General features: G+C 44.2%; 1 protein-coding gene across 1 annotated transcript; it reads left to right on the top strand.

Annotated features, from left to right (window-relative positions):
• The first annotated feature begins 4,713 nt into the window (after nt 1-4,713).
• LOC144698317 (uncharacterized) lies at nt 4,714-10,300 on the top strand. The gene is made up of 2 exons (XM_078570271.1): nt 4,714-5,852; nt 9,611-10,300. The coding sequence occupies exons 1-2, from the start codon at nt 4,819-4,821 to the stop codon at nt 9,771-9,773; spliced, it is 1,197 nt and encodes a 398-aa protein (XP_078426397.1). The 5' UTR covers nt 4,714-4,818; the 3' UTR covers nt 9,774-10,300.
• The last annotated feature ends 10,213 nt before the right edge of the window (nt 10,301-20,513 follow it).

Below are 20,513 nucleotides of genomic sequence, written 5' to 3'. Positions count from 1 at the left end.
TACAGAATTTAAGCATTGCTTAAAAAAGAGACATGCTGTTGAAGGTTTTCATATTGCACTCATCTGGACAGATGCAAGAAAACCAAATTTCAAAGTGAACAACAATTTATACTGCACGAGGAAAGGGTGATGATTGGTTTGGCCAGTCAGCTCTGATTGGTTAAGGCGTTGCCATGGAGAATACACCAGGGAGCGATCATCTCCCGCCCCGCCCCCCGTGCTTTTGTTTAATTCAACCAAAGGCCCCAAGCCTGGACATGTTCCTTCTGTCTGCAGAGGACAGGTCCTTGTGCATGAATATATGTAGCTTCTAGCAAGAGGAAGTGAGACGCATTACGAGGCTGACTGACTGAAATTTGGTATTCTTGATTTCCTGTTGTGTACAAGATTAAAAAGTTTTGACAGAATGTCTATTTTTTAATCAATACTCGAGTGTTTTAAAGGAGGAAAGTGTGGTAGACAGATGGAGAGATGGAGGAAGAGATTTTCAGAGCTTGCGGTCGAGGGAACTGAAGGCACGGACACTAATGGTGGAACATTTAAAATAGGGAATGTACAAGACCAGAGTTAGAGCAGTGCAGATATCTCAGAGGGTAATGGGGCTGGAGGAGATTACAGAGATAGGGAGGGGCGAGGCCATGGAGGGATTTGAAAACAAGGATGAGAATTTTAAAATCAAGTTGTTGCTTCACCGGGAGCCAAGGCAGGTCAGGAAGCAGAGGGTGTTAGGGCAATGGGCCTCGCTGCCAGTGAAGACACCAACAGCAATGGTGCCAAGTTTGCGGATCATTGAATGTGGGAGACCAACCAGGAGTGTGTTGGAATAATCAAGTCTGGAGGTAACAACAGCAGTGATGAGAGTTTCAGCAGCAAACGCACTGAGACAGGGTGAGGTTGTGTGATGTTACGGAGGTGGAAACAGACGATGATGGCACAGTTATGAGGTCAGAAACTCATCTCGAGATCAAATGTAACACTGAGGTTGTGAACAGACTGGTTTAATCTCTGACTGTTCCCAAGGCGAGGGATGGAGTTGGCATCTGAGAAATGGAGATTGTTGCAGGGACTGAAAACAGTGTCTTCAGTCTTCCCAGTGTTTAATTGGAGTTAATTAGTCATCAGGAAGAGAAGCAGGAACCGGAATGGGCCATGAGACTGATCCCAGGTTTAACTTAGAGAGGGAGAGAAGGAAAGAAGGATATCCTGGGAGGTTTGGAGAAACCATCTTCACAATCAGTCATTAAATCTCCACACTGTGAGTTTTGAACACAAGGTTAACGTCTGCTATTTTGTATGGTCAGTCAGGGGGTTTCAGATAAATGACTTGTCACGAGTAATGACTGAAGTGAATGATCAGAGATATTGTTATCTCCAGTTGTACTAATTTGTTAAAAAGATACTGAAAGAGTTGTCCAAAACTCTCACTGGATTTCAGCACAGGGAGGAGGGAGAGTGTGTGGGACATGGATTAGAGGCTTTGGTGGAACAAGAGAGGAAAAATGTTCCATAGGATCTAGAATTGTTTGTTCTGAGTTTCTATCCTGTCCTGACAGTGATGGCCTTTGTAACTCCTTTTACAGAGAATTAGAAGACCATAAGACATAGGAGCAGAAATTAAACTATTTGGCCCATCGAGTCTGCTCCGCCATTCAGTCATGGCTGATAAGTTTCTCAACCCCATTCTCCCGCCTTCTCCCCGTAACCTTTTATCCCCTTACCAATCAAGAACCTATCAATCTCAGTCTTAAATGCACTCAGTGACCTGGCCTCCACAGCCTTCTGTGGCAATGAATTCCATAGATTCACCACTCTCTGGCTAAAGAAGTTTCTCCTTATCCCTGGGCAATTTTTCACATAGCCAGGTAGGGTAGATGCCAACGTTGTAGCTGTGCTGGAACAGCTTGGCTAGGTGTTCGGAAGGTTCCGGTGCACAAGTCTTCAGTACTATTGCCGGAATATTGTCAGGGCCCATAACCTCTGCAGTACCCAGTGCCTTCAAGCCATTTCTTGATATCACGTGGAGTGAATCGAATTGGCTGAAGACTGGCATTTGTGAATCGATCATTCACTTGGCACTCCTGGCTGAAGATTGTAGTATCTTTTGTCTTATCTTTTGCACTGATGTGCTGAGCTCCTCCATCATTGAGGATAGGTATATTTGTGGAGCCTGCTCCTCGAGTGAGTTGTTTAATTATCCACCACCATTCACGACTGGATCCGATCCGTTGGTGTGGAATCACTTAGCTCTGCCTATCACTTGCTACTTATGCTGTTTGGCTTGCAAGTAGTCCTGTGTTGTAGCTTCACCAGGTTGACACCTCAGTTTTAGGTATGCTTGGTGCTGCTCCTGGCATGCCCTCCTGCAATCTTCATTGAACCAGGGTTGATCCTCTGGCTTGATGATAATGTTCGAGTGGGGGATATGCCGGGCCATGTGGTCACAGATTATGTTCGAGTACAATTCTGCTGCTACTGATGGCCCACAACACCTATTGGATGCCCAGTTTTAAGTTGCTAGATCTGTTCGAAACCTATCTCATTTTGCACAGTGGTTGTGCCACACAGCACAATGGAGGGTATCCTCAATGTGAAGGAGGGACTTCATCCCCACAACTACTGTGCAGTGGTCACTCCTACTGATGCTGTCATGGACAGATGTATCTGTGACAGGCAGGTTGGGGAGGATGAGGTCAAGTATGTTTTTCCCTCTTGTTGGTTCCCTCACCGCCTAAGTTATTTAGGACTCAGCCAGCTCGGTCAGTAGTGGTGCTACCGAGCCACTCTTGGTGATGAACATTGATGTCCCTCACCCAGAGTACTTTCTGTGTCCTTTCCACATTCAGTGCTTCCTCCAAGTAGTGTTCAACATGGAGGAGCCCTGATTCATCAGCTGAGGGAGGGCAGTATGTGGCAATCGAGGGGAGGTTTCCTTGCCCATGTTTGACCTGATGCCGTGAGACTTCATCAGGTCCGGAGTCGATGCTGAGAACCCCCAGGGCAACTCCCTCCCAACTGTATACCACAGTGCTGCCAACTCTGCTGGGTCTGACCTGCCGGTGGGACAGGACATACCCAGGGATGGCGATGGTGGAGTCTGGGACATTATCTGTAAGATATGATTCCGTGAGGATGACTACGTTGGGCTGTTTTATGACTAGTCTGTGAGACAGCTCTTTCGGCACTCAACCCCAGATGTTAGTAAGGAGGACTTTGCAGGGTCGACAGGGGCTGAGATTTGCCGTTGTCGATGCTGGCTGGTCTGTCCAGTTTCATTCCTTTTTTGTGACTCAGTGGTGGTTTGATACAATTGAGTGTCTCACTTGGCCATTTCAGAGTCAACCACATTGCTGTGGCTCTGCAGTCACATCTAGGCCAGACCAGGTAAGGACAACAGATTTCCTTCCCTAAAGGGCATTAGCGAACCAGATGGGTTTTTACAACAATAGTTTCATGGTCATCATTAGACTTTGAATTAGGTTTTTATTAAATTCAAATTCCAACATCTGCTGTGGGATTCGAACCTGGGCCTCTGGATTACTCGTGTAGTGACAATGCCATTAATCCATCACCTCCTCCATGCTGGGGGTGATGTGCAGCAGTGTGCACGTGTGTCTGCCATCCTTTTAGGGGAAATGTGCAGCAGTTGTGATCAAATCTGGAGCAATTAAAATTTCAAGTCAGGATTATGGAATTTGAGGAAGTGAAGATATCTCAGAGGGTTGTGAGGCTGGAGCAGATTACAGAGAAAGGGAGGGGTGAGACCATGGAGGGATTTGAAAGGATCAGAAGTTTATAATTTAGGTTCTCCTTAGCCCCAACCCTTTGTAGGTCAGTGAGCACAGGGGTGATGGGTGAACAAGACTTGGTGCGAGTAAGCGCACGGGCAGCACAGTTTTGGATGACCTCAAGATTACAGGGAGGTTGAATGTGGGAGACCAGCCGGGAGTGCGTTAGGATAGTTAAGTCTCGAGGTAACAAAGGAATGGATGAGAGTTTCAGCAGCAGATGAGCTGAGACTGGGCTGGAGTCGGGCGATGTTACTGAGGTGGAAATAGGTGGTCTTGGTGATGATGTGGATATGTGGTTGGAAGCTCATCTTGGGGTGAAATATTTCACCATGTTTGTGAACAGTCTGGTTCAGTCTCAGACAGTTGTCAGGGAGCGGGATGGAGCTGGTGCCTAGGGAGTGGAGTTTGTAGCGGGGACTGAGGACAATGGCTTCAATCTGCCCAATATTTAAATGCAGGAAATTTCTGCTCATTTAGTACTGGATGTCAGACAAGTCAGGATGGTGTGTGACTTGGAGGGGAAATTGGAGGTGATGATGTTCACATACACCTGCTACCCTGGTCCTTCTAGGTGGAGGAGGTTGAGGGTTTGGGAAATTCTGTCAAAGTTCTGGTCGAGTTCCAGATATATAAAATCCCTCTGCTTTACCTGGTACCTCTTCCATCTCTATCTCTCTCCTTCTCTCTTCCCATAGAAGCCAGGGTTTTGCTTATACCCAGACTGGGTGGCAGGTTCCCTTCCCTGAAGGACATTAGTGAACAAGTTGGGTTTTTATGACAATCCATCAGCTTTAACAGTCCCTTTTCCCTGTGCCGGCCCCACAAATTACCTGATTCATTCAGCTCAATTTCACAACCTGCCTTTGTGTTTTTGTGGGTTCTCTCTCACTCCCTTTTTTCTGTTTTAAATCAATTCCACAGGGTGTTAGAAGGCGAGGATTTGCAGTCGGGAAACTCAATCCAAACATCACATCAGGATCTGATGCAGTCGCCCAATTTATCGTAACCTGAATGTCGTTGGATTTTGAACATGGAAGGAAAAAGCACCATTCACAGTGGGGAGAAACCGTACACGTGTTCTGTGTGTGGACGAGGCTTCAGCCGATCATCTGGCCTGTCAGAACATAAATGCAGTTACAATGGGGAGAAACCATGGAAATGTGGAGACTGTGGAAAAGGGTTCAATTACCCATCTGACCTGGAGAGACATCGGCGCAGTCACACTGGGGAGAGACCGTTCACCTGCCCTGAGTGTGGGAAGGGATTCACTACCTCCTCCCACCTGCTGACACACCAGCGAGTTCACACTGGGGAGAGACCGTTCACCTGCCCTGAGTGTGTGAAGGGATTCATTGATTCATCCAACCTGCGGAATCACCTGGAAATTCACACTAGCCAGAGGCTGTTCACCTGCTCCGATTGTGGAAAGAGATTCATTCAGTCATCCCACTTGCTGAAACATCAGCGAACTCACAGTGGGGAGAGTCCTTTTAAATGTCCAGACTGCGGGAAGTGCTGTAAAAGCTCCAGAGACCTGATGTCCCATCAGCGAGTTCACACTGACGAGAGACCTTTTAAATGCTCAGACTGTGGGAAGTGTTTTAAAAGTTCTGGGGAAGTGATGTTCCACCAACGTGTTCACACTGATGAGAGACCATTCAGGTGTTCTCACTGTGGGGTTGGGTTCAGGCGATCATCTAACCTCACTGTACACCAGCGAGTTCACACTGGGGAGAGGCCGTTCACCTGCTCCGAGTGTGGGAAGAGATTCACTCAGTCATTCCATCTGCTGACACACCAGCGCGTTCACACGGGGGAGAAACCGTTCACCTGCTCCGAGTGTGGGAAGGGATTTACTCAGTCATCCTACCTGCTGACACATCAGCGAGTTCACACTGGGGAGAGGCCGTTCACCTGCTCCAAGTGTGGGAAGGGATTCGCTATCTCATCCACCCTGCTGAGGCACCAGCGAATTCACACTGGAGAGAGACCATTCACCTGCTCCAAATGTGGGAAGGGATTCACTCAGTCATGCCACCTGCTGACACACCAGCGAGTTCACAAGTAACTACAGTGATTGGATTTTACTGTCAATCACATCCAGGACTGAATCATGTTCACTGGGGTCTGTTTCTGCAGATAATAAACTCAAGCCCAGTTATCGGGGTTAATATTGTGATTATAAGTCAAATAACTCAGCTCTGTATCAAACGTACTGTATTAAACATATTAATTAAGAGCAGGAGTAGGCCATTCGACCCCTTGAGCCTGCTAAGCCAGTCAATAAGATCGTGGCTGATCTGATTGTGGCTTCAACTCCACAAGGAGCCTACCCCCGATAACCTTTACTCCCTTAGCAGAAACATGAAAGTGCTGTGTAAGCAGGCTAAGTTCTTGTTTTCTTGCAGTTTAGACAGGGTAAATTCACTCTCTGTTGTGAGAGCTGAGTAGTTAATTCACTAATTGGTTGAATCTGGTTATTCTAGCCCCTGTTTAGTTGGCTATAAATACAGGCCTCTTCAGAGCAGCTAAGGCAAACGAATGCATACTTGGAGTTTGGTGAGAGAGGGAGTTTGGTGAGAGAGGGAGTTCGGTGAAGTGAAGGGAGGAGATGTTCATTTCCTTTTTTTATGTTTCTCACACTGTTGGAATTGGTTCTTGCTCTACCACAGGGAAAGTTTGGTGAGTAACTGGTGTGTGGTTAAGGCCTATTCTATTCTTAAGGTTTAAAATAGTATTCAAATTGGAGGTAAAGTTAATAAATATATTAGAAAGCATTATAAATAGGTGATTAATATAATTGAGTAATTATTTAAAACACATTAAGGATGGCAGGACAGGTGATGTGTCAATCACAGAATCACAGAATTATTACGGCACAGAAGCCACAGATGCTACAAACCTTCCTCAAGCCCTAAAAATATCCATTGGCCATTACCCTCTGTTTCCTATTACTCATCCAATTTTGTATCCACGTTGCCACTGTCCCTTTTATTCCACGAGCAATTAGTTTTCTTACAAGTCTGTTGTGTGGCACTGTATCAAATGCCTTTTGACAGTCCATACGCACCACATCAACAGCATTAACCTCATCAGCCCTCTCTGTTACCTCTTCAAAAAACTCCAGCAAGTTAGTTAAACATGATTTCCCCTTTTGAAATCCATGCTGGCTCTGCCTCATCAACCCACATTTTTCTATGTGACTGCTAATTCTATCCCATATAATTATCTCTAGAAGCTTCCCAACCACTGAAGTTAAACTGATTGGTCTGTAATTGCTGGGCTTATCCTTACAACCTTTTTTGAATAAATGCATAATGTTTGCTATTCTCCAGTCCGCTGGAACCTTCTCTGAGCCTAGGGAAGACTGAAAGATTATGACCAATACCCTTGTAATTTCCACTCTTACTTCCTTCAATATCTTTGGTTGCATCTCATCCGGTCCCAGTGCCTTGACAACCTTAAGTACTGACAGTTTATCCAACACTTCCTCCTTATCAATTTTGAATCATTTTAGTGACAAAGTTTCCTCCTCTATCACCGTGCCCTTGGTAGCATCTGCTTCCTTCGTAAAGACAGATGCAAAGTATTCATTTAACTCCTCAGCCATGCCTATTGCCTCCCTGTGCAAATCCCCTTTTTAGTCCCTGATCAGTCCTATTTTCCTTTGACCATCCTCTTACTATTTTTGTCTCAATTGGAGACTTTGGGATTCCCCTTTGTCTTGGCTACCAGTCTTCTCTCATGACCCCTCTTTGTTTCTCTTATTTGCTTTCTCAACTCCCCTCTGAACCTTCTGTATTCAGCTTTGTTCTCTATTGTATTTTTTACATGACACCTGTCATAAGCACACTTTTTCTACTTAATCTTGATTTCTATCTCCTTTTTCATCCAGTCAGCTCTAGATTTGTTTTCCCTACCTTTCCCTTTGGAGGAATTATACCTTGACTGTGCATGAACCATTCCTTCTTTGAAGGTAGCCCATTGTTCAGCTGCAGTTTTTCCCACCAACCTTTGGTTCTAGTCTATCCAACCCAGCTCCGTTCTTGCCTCATTGAAGTCTGCCCTCCCCCAGTTAATTATTCCTACTCTGAATTGCACATTGTCCTTTTCTCACATCATCCTAAAGCTTACTATACAATGATCACTGCCTCCTAAATGTTCCCCTACTGACACTTGATCTACTTGGCCCACCACATTTCCAAGAATCAGGCCCACCTCATTTCCAAGAATCAGGCCCAACAGTGCATCCTTTCTTGTTGGACTGGACACACCCTGCTGTAGAAAATTCTCCTGAACACACACTAGGAACTCTTGGCCCTCTCCACCCTTGACACGACCATTGTCCCAGTCTACATTCGGGTAATTAAAGTCCCCCATTATAATTACTCTATGATGTCTGCATTTCCATGAAGATTTGTTCCTCTGCATGCTTCCCAGTGGTCTATAGACACCGAAGAACGTAATTGCACCTTATTTGTTCCTTAGCTCTAGCCAAATTGATTCTGTTCTTGAACCCTCTGGGACATCCTCTTCCTCCAGCATTACAATGCTCCCTTTAACCAATACTGCCACCCTTCCACCTTTTCTGTCTTTTCTGAACATCTTATACCCGGGAATATTTAACACCCTGTCCTGCCCTTCCTTGAGGCAGGTTTCTGTTATCGCCACAACATTATATTTCCACATGGCAATCTGCGCTTGTAACTCCCCAATCTTATTTACTATATTCCATGCATTCACATACATGCACACCAACCCTGATTTAGTCATTATGACTTTCTCTCTTACTCCGACTCCAACTATTAACTGTTGATTCTATTTTCTCATGCTATCGGTCTCTCCCCATATTTTGTGCACCCTGGTATTCCTCTCTAATGCTCTCTCCTGGTTCCCACACCCCTGCCAAGTTAGTTTAAAGCCCCCGCCCCAGTGGCACTAGCAAAACACCCTGCAACGAACTCAGTCCCAGCTCTGTTCAGGTGCAGCCCGTCCGGCTTGTACAGGTGCCATTTTCACCAGAGCCAGGCCCAGTGTCCCAGGAATCTAAAGCCCTCCCTCCTGCATCATCTTTCCAGCCACACATTCATCTGTCTTATCCTCCTATTTCTGTACTTACTTGCATGTGGCACTGGGAATAATCTGAAGATGACTACATTTGAAGTCCTGCTTGTTGGTTTTTGACCTAATTTTCTACCCTCCATAAATTGAGTTCATCCAAAACTGCTGCCCGTGTCTTAACTCATGGCAAGTACCAATCCTCTATCTCCCACGTACTTGCTGACCCATATTGGCTCCGAGTCAAGAAATGTCTTTATTTTAAAATTCTCATCCTTGTGTTCAAATCCCTACATGCCCTTGCCCTCCCTTTCTCTGTGTCCTTCTCAAACCCCATGATATCTCTGCACCTCTAATTCTGGCCCCTTGTACATTTCCAATCAGAATTGCTCCACCATTGGTGACCATGGTTTCAGTTACAAAGGTCCCAAGCTCTCGAATTCCCTCCCTATACCTCTCCGCCTCGATCTCACTTTCCTCCAAGACCCTTAAAAGCTACCTCTTTGACCAAGTTTTTGGCCATCTGACCTAATGTCTCCTTGTGTGGGTCAGTGTCATATTTTGTTACATAATTCTCCTGTGGGATGTTTATGTTGAACTGCGATATAAATATAAGTTGTTGTTGTAGTAGTCCAGACATAGAAAGAGACAAACTCCTCTTGTACATTTCACCCTGATTTTTTTTCTCTGTGACATTTTATTATGAAGCTACACAACTAATGTGAATTAAATTTGTGATGCTAAAACTGTGTTCACCCCCTCAGGGAACTGAACCGCGTTGACCCACACAGAGGAACACACACAGACACATACACCGAGAGTGACAGAGGCCGAAGAGGGGACAAACACCCAGAAAGCAAGGATGTCGCCCACCTGGCCAATTATTCTTCCATTTCAGACTGCAAATTTAATGAACGTTTGGGATGAATGGAAATAAGAAACACAGGGAATTTGGATGGTTTTTATTCTATTTAACTGCTAATTAATTCTCCGATTGGTTATAATCAGTAATGATGAGAAGAGGAGTTGACAGGTTTCCAACCTGCGTGAGGAGAACCCACTGGATTTCAAACCCATCGCCTGAACTACTCGGCCACAACTACTCAGGAAGGATGATAGAATGGATCTGGAGTGTTACAGAGAAATGGTATTCGGTCTGTCCAGTCTGTGCCCTTCCCCCACCCTTTCCTGGTCACCTGTAATTTACTGCCTCTGTCTCTCCTCATTCTCCCGACCAGAATGAAACACTGCACAGCTCAGCTACCCCTTGCCCACATGAAGAACTTTCTGGAACAACCTAGCAGATCAAACCACCCAAAACTTTAGCAGTGGTGGGATTCAAACCCACACCTCCAAAGAGACAAGATCCTAACTCCAGTACCATATACTGCTTGGCCTCACGATCACATTCACATCTGGAACATTCAAAATTACTAATAAAATCATGAAAGATGTTCTGTTGTTGTGAGCTGTGTTATTTGGTAGAATTAGAGCAAAGTGTGAGATTGAGCCAGAGCTTAAGTCACCCACTTAAAGGAATGGAAGAGGGGGAATCTTGTCATGAATGTAGAGTTGTGATGTGGTAGATTTTGTAAAAACAAGCTAATATTTCTTTTAAATGGGCGCAAGGAACCTTAAAAATAGCTGCTAAAGGTCACCTGACCTTTTACAACTGCAATATTTGCCAAGCTTCTAGAAGGCTTCAAGTAAATTGTAAAGGGACCTACCCAGATATGTGACAACATCTGAAATCTAAGGCACGTTTCCACAAGGGTAAACTCATTGACAGTGGTTTCCCTGGAGGTGTGAATAGCTCTTTCCCATCTCACCAAACCTCCCAGAATGGGAATCATTCAAGTTAATGAAAATATTAACAGTTTTCTTGTATTAACACTTTTTTTTCTTTAATTTAAGCCTTTTGGTAACATTGTTACTAAATTTGGAATCCACTGTCCCTCTTTGCTCTTCCTTTGCAATGTAAACCAATGTGGATTTGTTTCCAGTCTTGTCATTTGAAAAGGGTCCGGTCCATATTCAATAAAATGTTTGTTGATGGCTTCCTGTTCTTTCTTCCGTCTAATGTCACGATGTGAGTCTAGTTCTTAATCTGTTCCTTGTCTCTCCCATGTATCAGATTTTGCAATGTTTACATCGGATTACATAAACAACATTGTTGTTCACATTTTTGATTCTGTGGTTTAAAGGGGTGTTTTCCCTGTGTTGAATTTTTGTCTTGTTTTCAGGACTTTTAAGTGCTTAAATGTTATACAGTTTCTATTCCCACAATTTGTTGTGGTTTGTGTGCTCATCTTGCTGCTAACATAAAGATCCTTTCGGTTTTTATTCCTTCTAAAGGCTGTTATTATATTGGTTTAGTGAGTTGATTCCTTCATTTAAGTTTTCAAAATTATTTTTAATTACTTTCTTTACATGTAGGGTCTTATTGCAATATCCCATAATAAGTGGTATTTTTGGGGCCTAATCTATTTAATCTTGGAGAGTTGTCTAATTCTTTCCAAAAATTGGATTTGATATGTTTAAGGAAACTTTTTGCATATCCCCTCTGCCACAACGCAGTGAATAAGGTATTGACTACACTGTTAAATCTACCTGTTCTGTACAAATACCATGGAATTGCAGCAGTTGTGAATTCACTAATCCATGGAAGGTGTCTTTAGCATGGCGTCTTTTGGTATGTAGTAGGGTGTGCGTGTCTGTTGGTTTGAAGAAAACCTTTGTTGCCAATGTGTTTTCTGTTATCTTCTTGTGTTAGTTTGAACTCTGTGGTGTCTAAGAAATTCATTTTATTTCTGTATTTATTGTTTCAATCTGGTTAGGGACCAGTAACTTTTTGTTTAAAGGAGACAATATTTGAAATCTCAAGTACTAAGAGAATAAAATTACAAGCTTCCACAGTTTTAAACAAACAAGTTAAACTTTATTATACAAAGTCAGAAAAGCAAAACAATTGGCAATGTCTATCTTATACTCTAACATTCAGAATTAACATGAGAAAAATATGAAGTAACAGGCAACTGTGGTCAAACATAATGCACAGCACACTAAATGGCAGACAACCAAGACAGATCCCACAGATTTCTCAGCAACCCACCCAGATGTCAGTGTTCACTGGGAGTCACACAATCTCGTCAAAACTCTGTCTCCCTCACAAGGGTCTCCACATTCAAGAATCTAGCCTCTCACATCCCTCAAAGCTGCTCTGACTCAGATTGCCTCAACAACTGCAAACCTCCAAATGGTTCAATCTCTTCTCCTCAGCCCACACTGCCTGTCCCACTCTGGACACGTGCTGGAACTCTCAGGGAATGCTGGGACTCCAAGTCCTCAGTCTCCAGCCAGAAAACATCCCAGAGAGACAGATAAGTTCACGTTTCTTAACATTGCTGTAACTTTGATTTTGATAGTCAGATAGTGATTGTTTGTACAGATTCCTCCAGTTCTGTATCTGTGTGGGACCAAACTCCTCACGTATCATCTAGAAATCTGTAATAACATAATGGTAGCTTGGAACATTCTTTGAAAACACTCTCTTCCCATTCCCCCACACATTTATATATTAACATGGGGGGAGGGGCAGGGGTGTGCAAATTTTTTGCGAGTGGCTATATCTTTAATTTGAAGATTGTATTCTCCATCTGAATTCAAAGTTGTTTTTTGTTAGTCCCAGATATAATAATCAGATTATGCCTTTGCCTGGTCTATGAGATTGTGGAAATTTATTCACGATGTTTTGGATGACTGGAATCCCTCTGTTTCTATGTTGCTTTCCAAACTCTCAATTTCCATTGTGAAGAGTGTGCTGTCGGGAGGGTGCGGTGAGGGATTTTTCTGAGCGGTAAGTATCCTTAATGTAATTGGGGTAATATTGAGCTAGGGGGCGGGGTTCAAAAATGAATCAGTGTGTTCTGCCATTCTGTATGATTCACTGCCACAACCTGTAATGATTGAAATTTGGAGGATTTCTCATGATACCATCAGGTGTCCAGGTGTTTATGTATTTTGTAAAATACCTTGGTTGTGGCTGCTGTCCCTTTAGGTATTCCATCTGTTTTCGATTCATGTAGTTGGAATCTTTAAGTTCTGTTAGTCTGTTCTTAACTTCTTTTTGTCTCTGTTGATACATGGAATTAGTTCACTTGGTGCAGAAATTGTCTTGTTGAGCTGTCTGTTTGCTTCAATAAGGTTTTGTTGTCTGTCCATATCTATGTTACTGCCTTTTTCTGCTGGTTTTATGACAATATCTGTATTGACTTTTAATTCTCTGATCGCTTGTCTTTCTCTCCTCATGAGGTTTTGTTTACCGTTTACATCAGGGATTCTCTCTATTCCTGAGTTGCTTTGATGAAGTTAGATATTTCAGTGTTCATTTCATTCTCTGGAGGAATCCAATCTGATCTGTGCGGTGAAGGTGGCCTATCTGAAATTGAGTAATCAGAAAAGTCTTTTTGTGTGATTTTTCTGTTGAATTTCACTAGTCTGTCTGGGTTTGTACATTGTTATTTCACACTGGTAAAAGCTGTAGCCTCTGTTTGGGAACTTTTCTGGTATTATGGTGGGTTTAAATGATTTGGCAAGGTGAATAATTGTTTGATTCAGATTAAGACACTCCTTTTCTATGGCTCCGACTCTCTCTGGTTTAAATATTTCACCCACCCAGTGATTACAGAGTAATGATGGGTTTTGTGTGGTTAAGTTTCCAGAATCTGTTTTTCTGGCTTGTACTGGGGGGTCTTGTGATTGTTCAATTCCCCTCTTTCTTGTGAAGGTCTCCACCCGGGTGTTGTGGTTGGTGAGCTGGACGATCCATATTGGCATTTGCATTTCTCTGTCACCCTGTATCCGGAGTCTTGACCTACACAGGACCAGTTTGTTGTTTGCATTTCTCTGTCACCCTGTACCCGGAGTCTTGACCCACACAGGACCAGTTTGTTGTTTGCATTTCTCTGTCACCCTGTACCCGGAGTCTTGACCCACACAGGACCAGTTTGTTGTTAGTGTTTCTCTGTCACCCTGTACCCGGAGTCTTGACCCACACAGGACCAGTTTGTTGTTTGTGTTTCTCTGTCACTCTGTACCCGGAGTCTTGACCCACACAGGACCAGTTTGTTGTTTGCATTTCTCTGTCACCCTGTACCCGGAGTCTTGACCCACACAGGACCAGTTTGTTGTTTGTGTTTCTCTGTCACCCTGTACCCGGAGTCTTGACCCACACAGGACCAGTTTATTGTTGGTGTCGGGGTCTTCATGGCCTCGCACGGCTCATTTTTGCTTTTCCAGGGATCAAAACCATGAGACACGAACTCTTCGCTAGTCCCATTGTGGTCTGTGAGAGGGTAAACTCCTCACCAGTCCCTTGTTGGGGGTCTGCTGTTTGGGATTAATCACTGTTGGGTGACGTGTTATGTCCAGCGACCTCGTGGATCCCATTGAGACACCCAGGGCGGTGCCATCAAAACCTCGTCCTTGTGGCTGGGGTGGATTTCCTGCAAGATGAGGGACTCCATGGTTTGGACCAAGCTCACGGCTGGTCCGACATGCATTTCCCACATTACACAGGGACTACACTTCAAAAAGACTTCACTGCCTGTAAAGCACTTTGGAACATCCTGAAGCTGTGAAAGGTGCGATATAAATGTACATCTTCCATTCACAAAGGAGAGAAGGACCAAAGCCAGAAAAGTCATTAACAGAACATCAGTCAGTCTCCTCTTTTCTTAGAGAAATCATGGACTCGAGCACTGTGTATTGGACACTAAGCTGATTTATTTAACCTTTATCCAGAATATTAAACTCCAGCCCAGTTACCGGGATTATTAACATCAGCAAAAACAAACCCCAACTGTCAGAATGAACATGGTTCAGTCCTGGATGTGATTAACAGCAGAATCCAACCCCTGCAGTCACTTGTGAATACACTGGTGTGTCTGCAGGGTGGATGAATGACTGAATCCCTTCCCACACACGGAGCAGGTGAACGGCCTCTCTCCAGTGTGAACTCGCTGGTGTTTCAGCCGGAGGGATGGGTGAATGAATCCCTTCCCACACATGGAACACGTGAATGGCCTTGCTCCAGTGTGAACTCGCTGGTGTGTCAGCAGATCCACTTTGCTTTTATAGCTTTTCACACAGTCAGAACATCTAAAAGGTCTCTTTTCAGAGTGAACACGCTGATGTGAAGTGAGCTGGGTTAGTTGAGTGAATCCCTTCCCACACTTGGAGCAGGTGAATGGTTTCTCCCCAGTGTGAATTCTCTGATGTATCAACAGAATCTTTCTGCTTTTAAAGCAATTTTCACAGTCAGAACATTTAAAAGGTCTCATGCCAGAGTGAACAAGTTGATGTGAAATGAGGGTACTTAACTGAGTGAATCCCTTCCCACACTTGGAGCAGGTGAACGGCCTCTCTCCAGTGTGAACTCTCTGGTGTCGCAGCAGGTTGGATAACTGAGCGAATCCCTTCCCGCAGTCAAAGCAGGTGAACGGCCTCTCCCCAGTGTGAACTCGCTGGTGTATTAGCAGATTCTTTTTGCTTTTAAAGCTCTTCTCACAGTCGCTACATTCAAAAGGTCTCATGTCTGAGTGAACAAGTTGGTGTGAAGTGAGGTTAGTTAGTCGAGTGAATCCCTTCCCACACTCAGAACAGATAAACGGTCTCTCCCCAGTGTGAATGCGTCGATGAGTTTCCAGCTCAGAAGGGGATCTGAATTCCTTCCCACAGTCCCCACAGTTCCACGGTTTCTCCATGGTGTCGATGTTCCTGTGCCTCTCCAGGTTGGATAATCAGTTGAGTTCTTGTCCACACACAGTACACTTGCACAGTTTCTTCCTGCTGTGCATGGTGAAATCTTTGTTTCAGGTGGTGTAACAGGTTAAAACACGTTCTACATTCAGTTCACTGGAACACTCTCACTCCGGTGTGTGTGTGTGTGTCTCAGTATTTTTCCAGTCACACTGATGTTTCAAATCTTTACCCACAGACAGAACAGACAAATATATCTACTTTCACAGTCAATGTCTGATGATATTCAGGTCTTGATGAATCGAGTGACGCGGTCAGATCTTGATGTGATGTTTGGTTTGGTTTGGATGCAAATCATCTCCCTCTTCTCCCCTGTAAAAGGAGTTTACAAAAACCATCACTGTAAGTACAGGATAGAAATTCAAAACAGACAATTCAAGTTTCTTTGGGACATTCTTTCCCCAAACATGTGGTCCAATCAAACTAAAAGAAGCTCAAATCAGCAACAAAGTCCCAACAAAAGCAAAGGGAACCTCCCTAACTAAACCAGAATGTTGTTTCAAGTGTCTATGAGACACTCTGTACCCTGAGGTGCCTACTGGATGTGGGAGGTATCAAGTGTACCAGTGGACACCGCGTGTTCCCTTTCCAGGGACACCCGGGCACGGACAAGACCATGGAAGAGAGGTTGGCAGCCAGTGTGACCACCCCCAGGTGTGTCACCCATCCTGGATCTGCAAATTTCTGTTTTAACCGGGCCCATGAACAGTGTCAGGAGAAGATTCTCTGACTTACCCACTCCCCCTCCACACTGGTCAGACAAAGATTCAGAGAATGGGACAGCAGTGACACCAAAGGTTGAGGATCATCCCCTTCAGGTAACTATACAGGGGCTGCAACCTCTCCGCCCGAATAGAAACAAGGCCCGTGGACTCCTCTACGCTTCAAACATCACCTGCAGCCTGAAAGTGGGTAAAGCTGTTGAAAAACCTGTTGCCCAGGTAGTTAATTTTCCGGGCACTTGGACCCGGTTGGGAACAGGCACGCCGAAGCCCCGCCCACTGTGGCGTCATCAAGATATATGCGCATGCGCTCTAATCCCCGCCGAAACAAGATGGCGGCCGTTAATCTGGGTCTCGTCTCGGTTAAAAGCCCCGGAGCTGCAAGCTCAGGACCTGCAGGTCTCTGTTCGGGGTTTGAGGCCTTCACCGGGTGTTTAGAAACCTTCCCCAACCAGCCGCCGGCTCTATTGCTCCCGTCGCATATCCAAATCCTCACCGGCTGCAGATGAGACTGAGGCGCTTCTCGCCCCCTCGCCGTCACTGACAATGCGCGCGCTCCAAACACTGTCCGGCACTGAGCCTGCGCACCGCTCGCTTGTGGTGTGGATAGGAGACATTCACCACCGCGGGTTATGCTGGGAAAACGCATCGCCATTGCCTGCCCAATGAGAAATAGTCATTTTATGCAACAATGTGGAGATTGGGTCAGCAAATTAAAATTTTGGGCACTCAATAAAATTAGCAATCAAATTATACAATAACCTGAATGTATAGACCACCTGTTCACCCAAAAGATTTAAGTGTCATTAATACTGAATGAGGAGGACATTATTCTCTGTGTCTTTAATGAACATTAACATGCAAAGAGGGAAATTAATGACCTTTAAACACCTCGTCCACTTGGCACAGAACTGTCTGAAACTCATATTAGAAGCCACATGAAACAAAATACTGACAAATATTAAACTATTTACAAAATAATTAAAAATATATATGTATTGGGGGAGACGGTGGCATCGATTTCACTAAACCAGTATTCTGGAAGGCCAGCTAAAACTCGAGGGACTTGGGTTCAAGTCCCGCCACTGCAGCTGGTTCAAGTTAAATTCAATTAAAAAATCTGGAATTGAAAGCTCGGCTCAGTAACGGTGACAATGAAACCATGGTCGATTATCATTTTAAAAAACCCATCTGGTTCACTAATGCCTTTTAGGGAATGAAATCTGCCATCCTTACATGGTCTGGCCTACATGTGACTCCAAATCCACCGAAATGTGTTTGACTCTGAATGGCCCTCTGAATGGTGTGCCAAGCCACTTGCTTCAAGGGCAGTTGGGGATGGGCAACAAATGCTGGCCTTGCCCAAATGCCATGAAAGAAAGTTTTTAACACCCCCGCCACTGAATGGCTACAATTTCAGAAGGAAGTGAAGACAGAAGGTCCAGAAAATATGCAAGAGAACGGTTCCCCTTCCAAGGAAAACAAACCCAACTTCACCTAACCTAACTGAAGTTCCTCATCTCTCGTGAATATTTTCTGCACACTCTCTAATGCCTCACATTCTTCCTGTGGTGAGGTGCTCAGAATTGGACACAATACTATACCTGGGGCCAAGCCAGTGTTTTATTCAAGTTTCTTCTAACTTGGTTGTTTTTGTACTTAATTCCTCTATTCATGAAGCCCAGGATTCCACGTGCTTTATTCACTGCTTTCTCAGCCTGCCCTGTTACCATCAATGATTTGTGCACATAAAGCCCCAGGTTGAACTGCTCCTGCACCATTTTACACTTGTATCCTTTATTTTCTATTGTCTCTCCTCGTTCTTCCTCCCAAAATGAATCACGTCACACCTCTCTGAATTAAATTTTATTGGCACCTGTCTGCCTATTCCACCATCTTCTCTATGTCCTCTTGAAGTTTCTCATTATCCTCCCTACTGTAAACACAACTTGAAAATTTGGTTCCGTTTTCAAATTTTGAAATTTTGCCCTGAACACACAAGTCTAGGTCATTAACATATATCAAGAAATCAGTGGTCTTAACACTGACTCATTGTGATCCCAGTGTCTATTTTTCCTCAATCTGAAAAAACAATCATTCTCCATGCATGTTGTTTCCTGTCACACAGCCAATGCTGCCTCTGCCCCATGGTCTTTAACTTTATTGACAAGCCTGTTACTTGGTACTGTCTCAAATGCCTTTTAGAAGTTCATGTGCACCTCAATTGTGTTATCCTCAATCACATTCTCTGTTGTCTCATCAATAAAACTCAAGCAATATCGTTCAACACGATTTGTCCTGAACAAATCCGTGCTCACTTTAATTAACCCACAATTGCACAAATGACTTAATTTTGGCCTGAATTGCCGCTTCTAAATGCTTTCCCATGTCGAGGTTAAACTGACTGGTCTGTCGGTGCTGGGGTGATCCTTCCATTTAAGATTAGTATGGATTTAATATTAGTGAGAGGAAGTGTGAGGAAAAAGAGAGAAGTGATGAAATTGTAACTACATTTGAAGACACTGATAAATAGCTCAATAATTAATCAGATTTCAAGACATATAACACTAAAAGTATGAATAAATGAATTTAATTATTAATAAATCTCAGCCAGAGTGCTTGGAATGGAGAAATGAACAATACTGAATGCTTCAAATATGAAATGAAAACAGTTAAAACTGGAAACACTCAGCATGTCTGGAAGAACCTCTGGAGAGAGAAACAGAATTGACGTTTCAGGTCTGTGAGCCAGTGAAAGCGGGGAGGTGGGGAGGACAGAAGGAACGGTCTCTGAAAGGCTGCAGGGCGAGAGAGATTTGGTTTCATGAAGCAAGGTCAAAGGGAGTGGTAATGGGACAAGTGAAAACACAAAAGATGTGTCGATATGAGGCGCGAATTGCACCATCACAACTGTCTGATAGCAAAGTAAAGAAAATAAGAGAAATGAGAAAGGAAAACAAGGACGCAAAGAAACAAAAAACAAAATGGGGGCAGAGAATATGATAGAAAATTGTTGAACACAATTTTGATTCTCCAAGTCTGTAAAGTGTCTCTTTTTGACTTGGTAATGAACTGTTACATTTCTATCCATTTGCAGTTCAGATGAAAGGTCACAGAGTTGTCACGGTAACTCTGTTTCTCTCTCCACAGATGCAAATCTGCTGAGGATTTCCAGCATTCTCAGTTTCATGACGGGATTGTAGACTGTGAGAGTTTGTAAAGGCAGAGATTGTCCCAAATTAATTTGTCACATCGACAACAAATGCCTCTGCCTCATGACACTCCAGTCTCACTACTTTACTTTATATTTGGGTCTGTGGGGAGAATGTTCACTCTTTTATATTCAGTCTAGGGGGAGAACGTTCGCTGTTTTATATTTGGGTCCTGTGAGCATCAAAAGAAGAAACTTGAGGACAGTCACTGAATTTTTGGTCTGACTTTATACAAAATAAACTACCCTGGTGTGAGGGGCAAACATTATCAGATTAGCTGCAGTCAGCGAAGGCGAGTTTGAAGCTAAATCCTGCAATACTGTAAATTTAAACTAAAAGCAGAAAGCTGCTGATGGTTAAAGGGGCCGGGATGGTGGTGGGGGGAGGTGTCCAGAGGAAGTCTGACACACACTGCACAGGGTGAGCAGGGGAAAGGGGAGGAATTACTTGGTTAAACAGGGCGCCAGGGACAATAGCAAAAGGTGGGAATCACTGGGAATGGAGCAACGGAATAGACACATCAGAGAACCATAGAATGGTTGTAGCTCAAAAGGGGGGTCGCTCAGTTGGTCTGCGTTAGCCCCCTGAAGGAACAATTTACCTAATGCCACGTCCCTGCCTTTGCCCCATAGCCCTGCAATTAAACAAGATTAAACAAGTCTTAAACAAAACTTGTTTGAATCAAGATGTTTTCGCAAAGGGGGAGCAGAAGAAAGAAAAGCAACTTGTTCATATGGTGAATGGGGGTGGTGGGAGGTGCAGGATAATGTATCTGTGCAGGTCAGTGAGGACCCCTATAGTCCATCAGCCACCTGCATGCAGTGTTTAGAGAGCCCTGGGGGAGAGGAGGAAGAATTCATTTTGGAGAAAGCACAGGGCGGGAGGTCACCCCTCCCCCACTCTCCTGGTGACAC

The sequence above is a fragment of the Cetorhinus maximus genome, chromosome 23, assembly GCF_964194155.1.
Source record: "Cetorhinus maximus chromosome 23, sCetMax3.hap1.1, whole genome shotgun sequence".
Taxonomy (NCBI): Eukaryota; Metazoa; Chordata; class Chondrichthyes; order Lamniformes; family Cetorhinidae; genus Cetorhinus; species Cetorhinus maximus.
Note: the sequence above shows the minus strand (reverse complement) of the source record. Positions and strands in the feature narration are given on the sequence as shown.

Coding starts and splice junctions, on each gene's coding strand:
- LOC144698317 (XM_078570271.1), top strand. CDS start 4,819: ATGGAAGGAAAAAGCACCATTCACAGTGGGGAGAAACCGTACACGTGT. Junction 5,853..9,610: donor ACACACCAGCGAGTTCACAA/GTAACTACAGTG, acceptor TCACCCCCTCAG/GGAACTGAACCGCGTTGACC.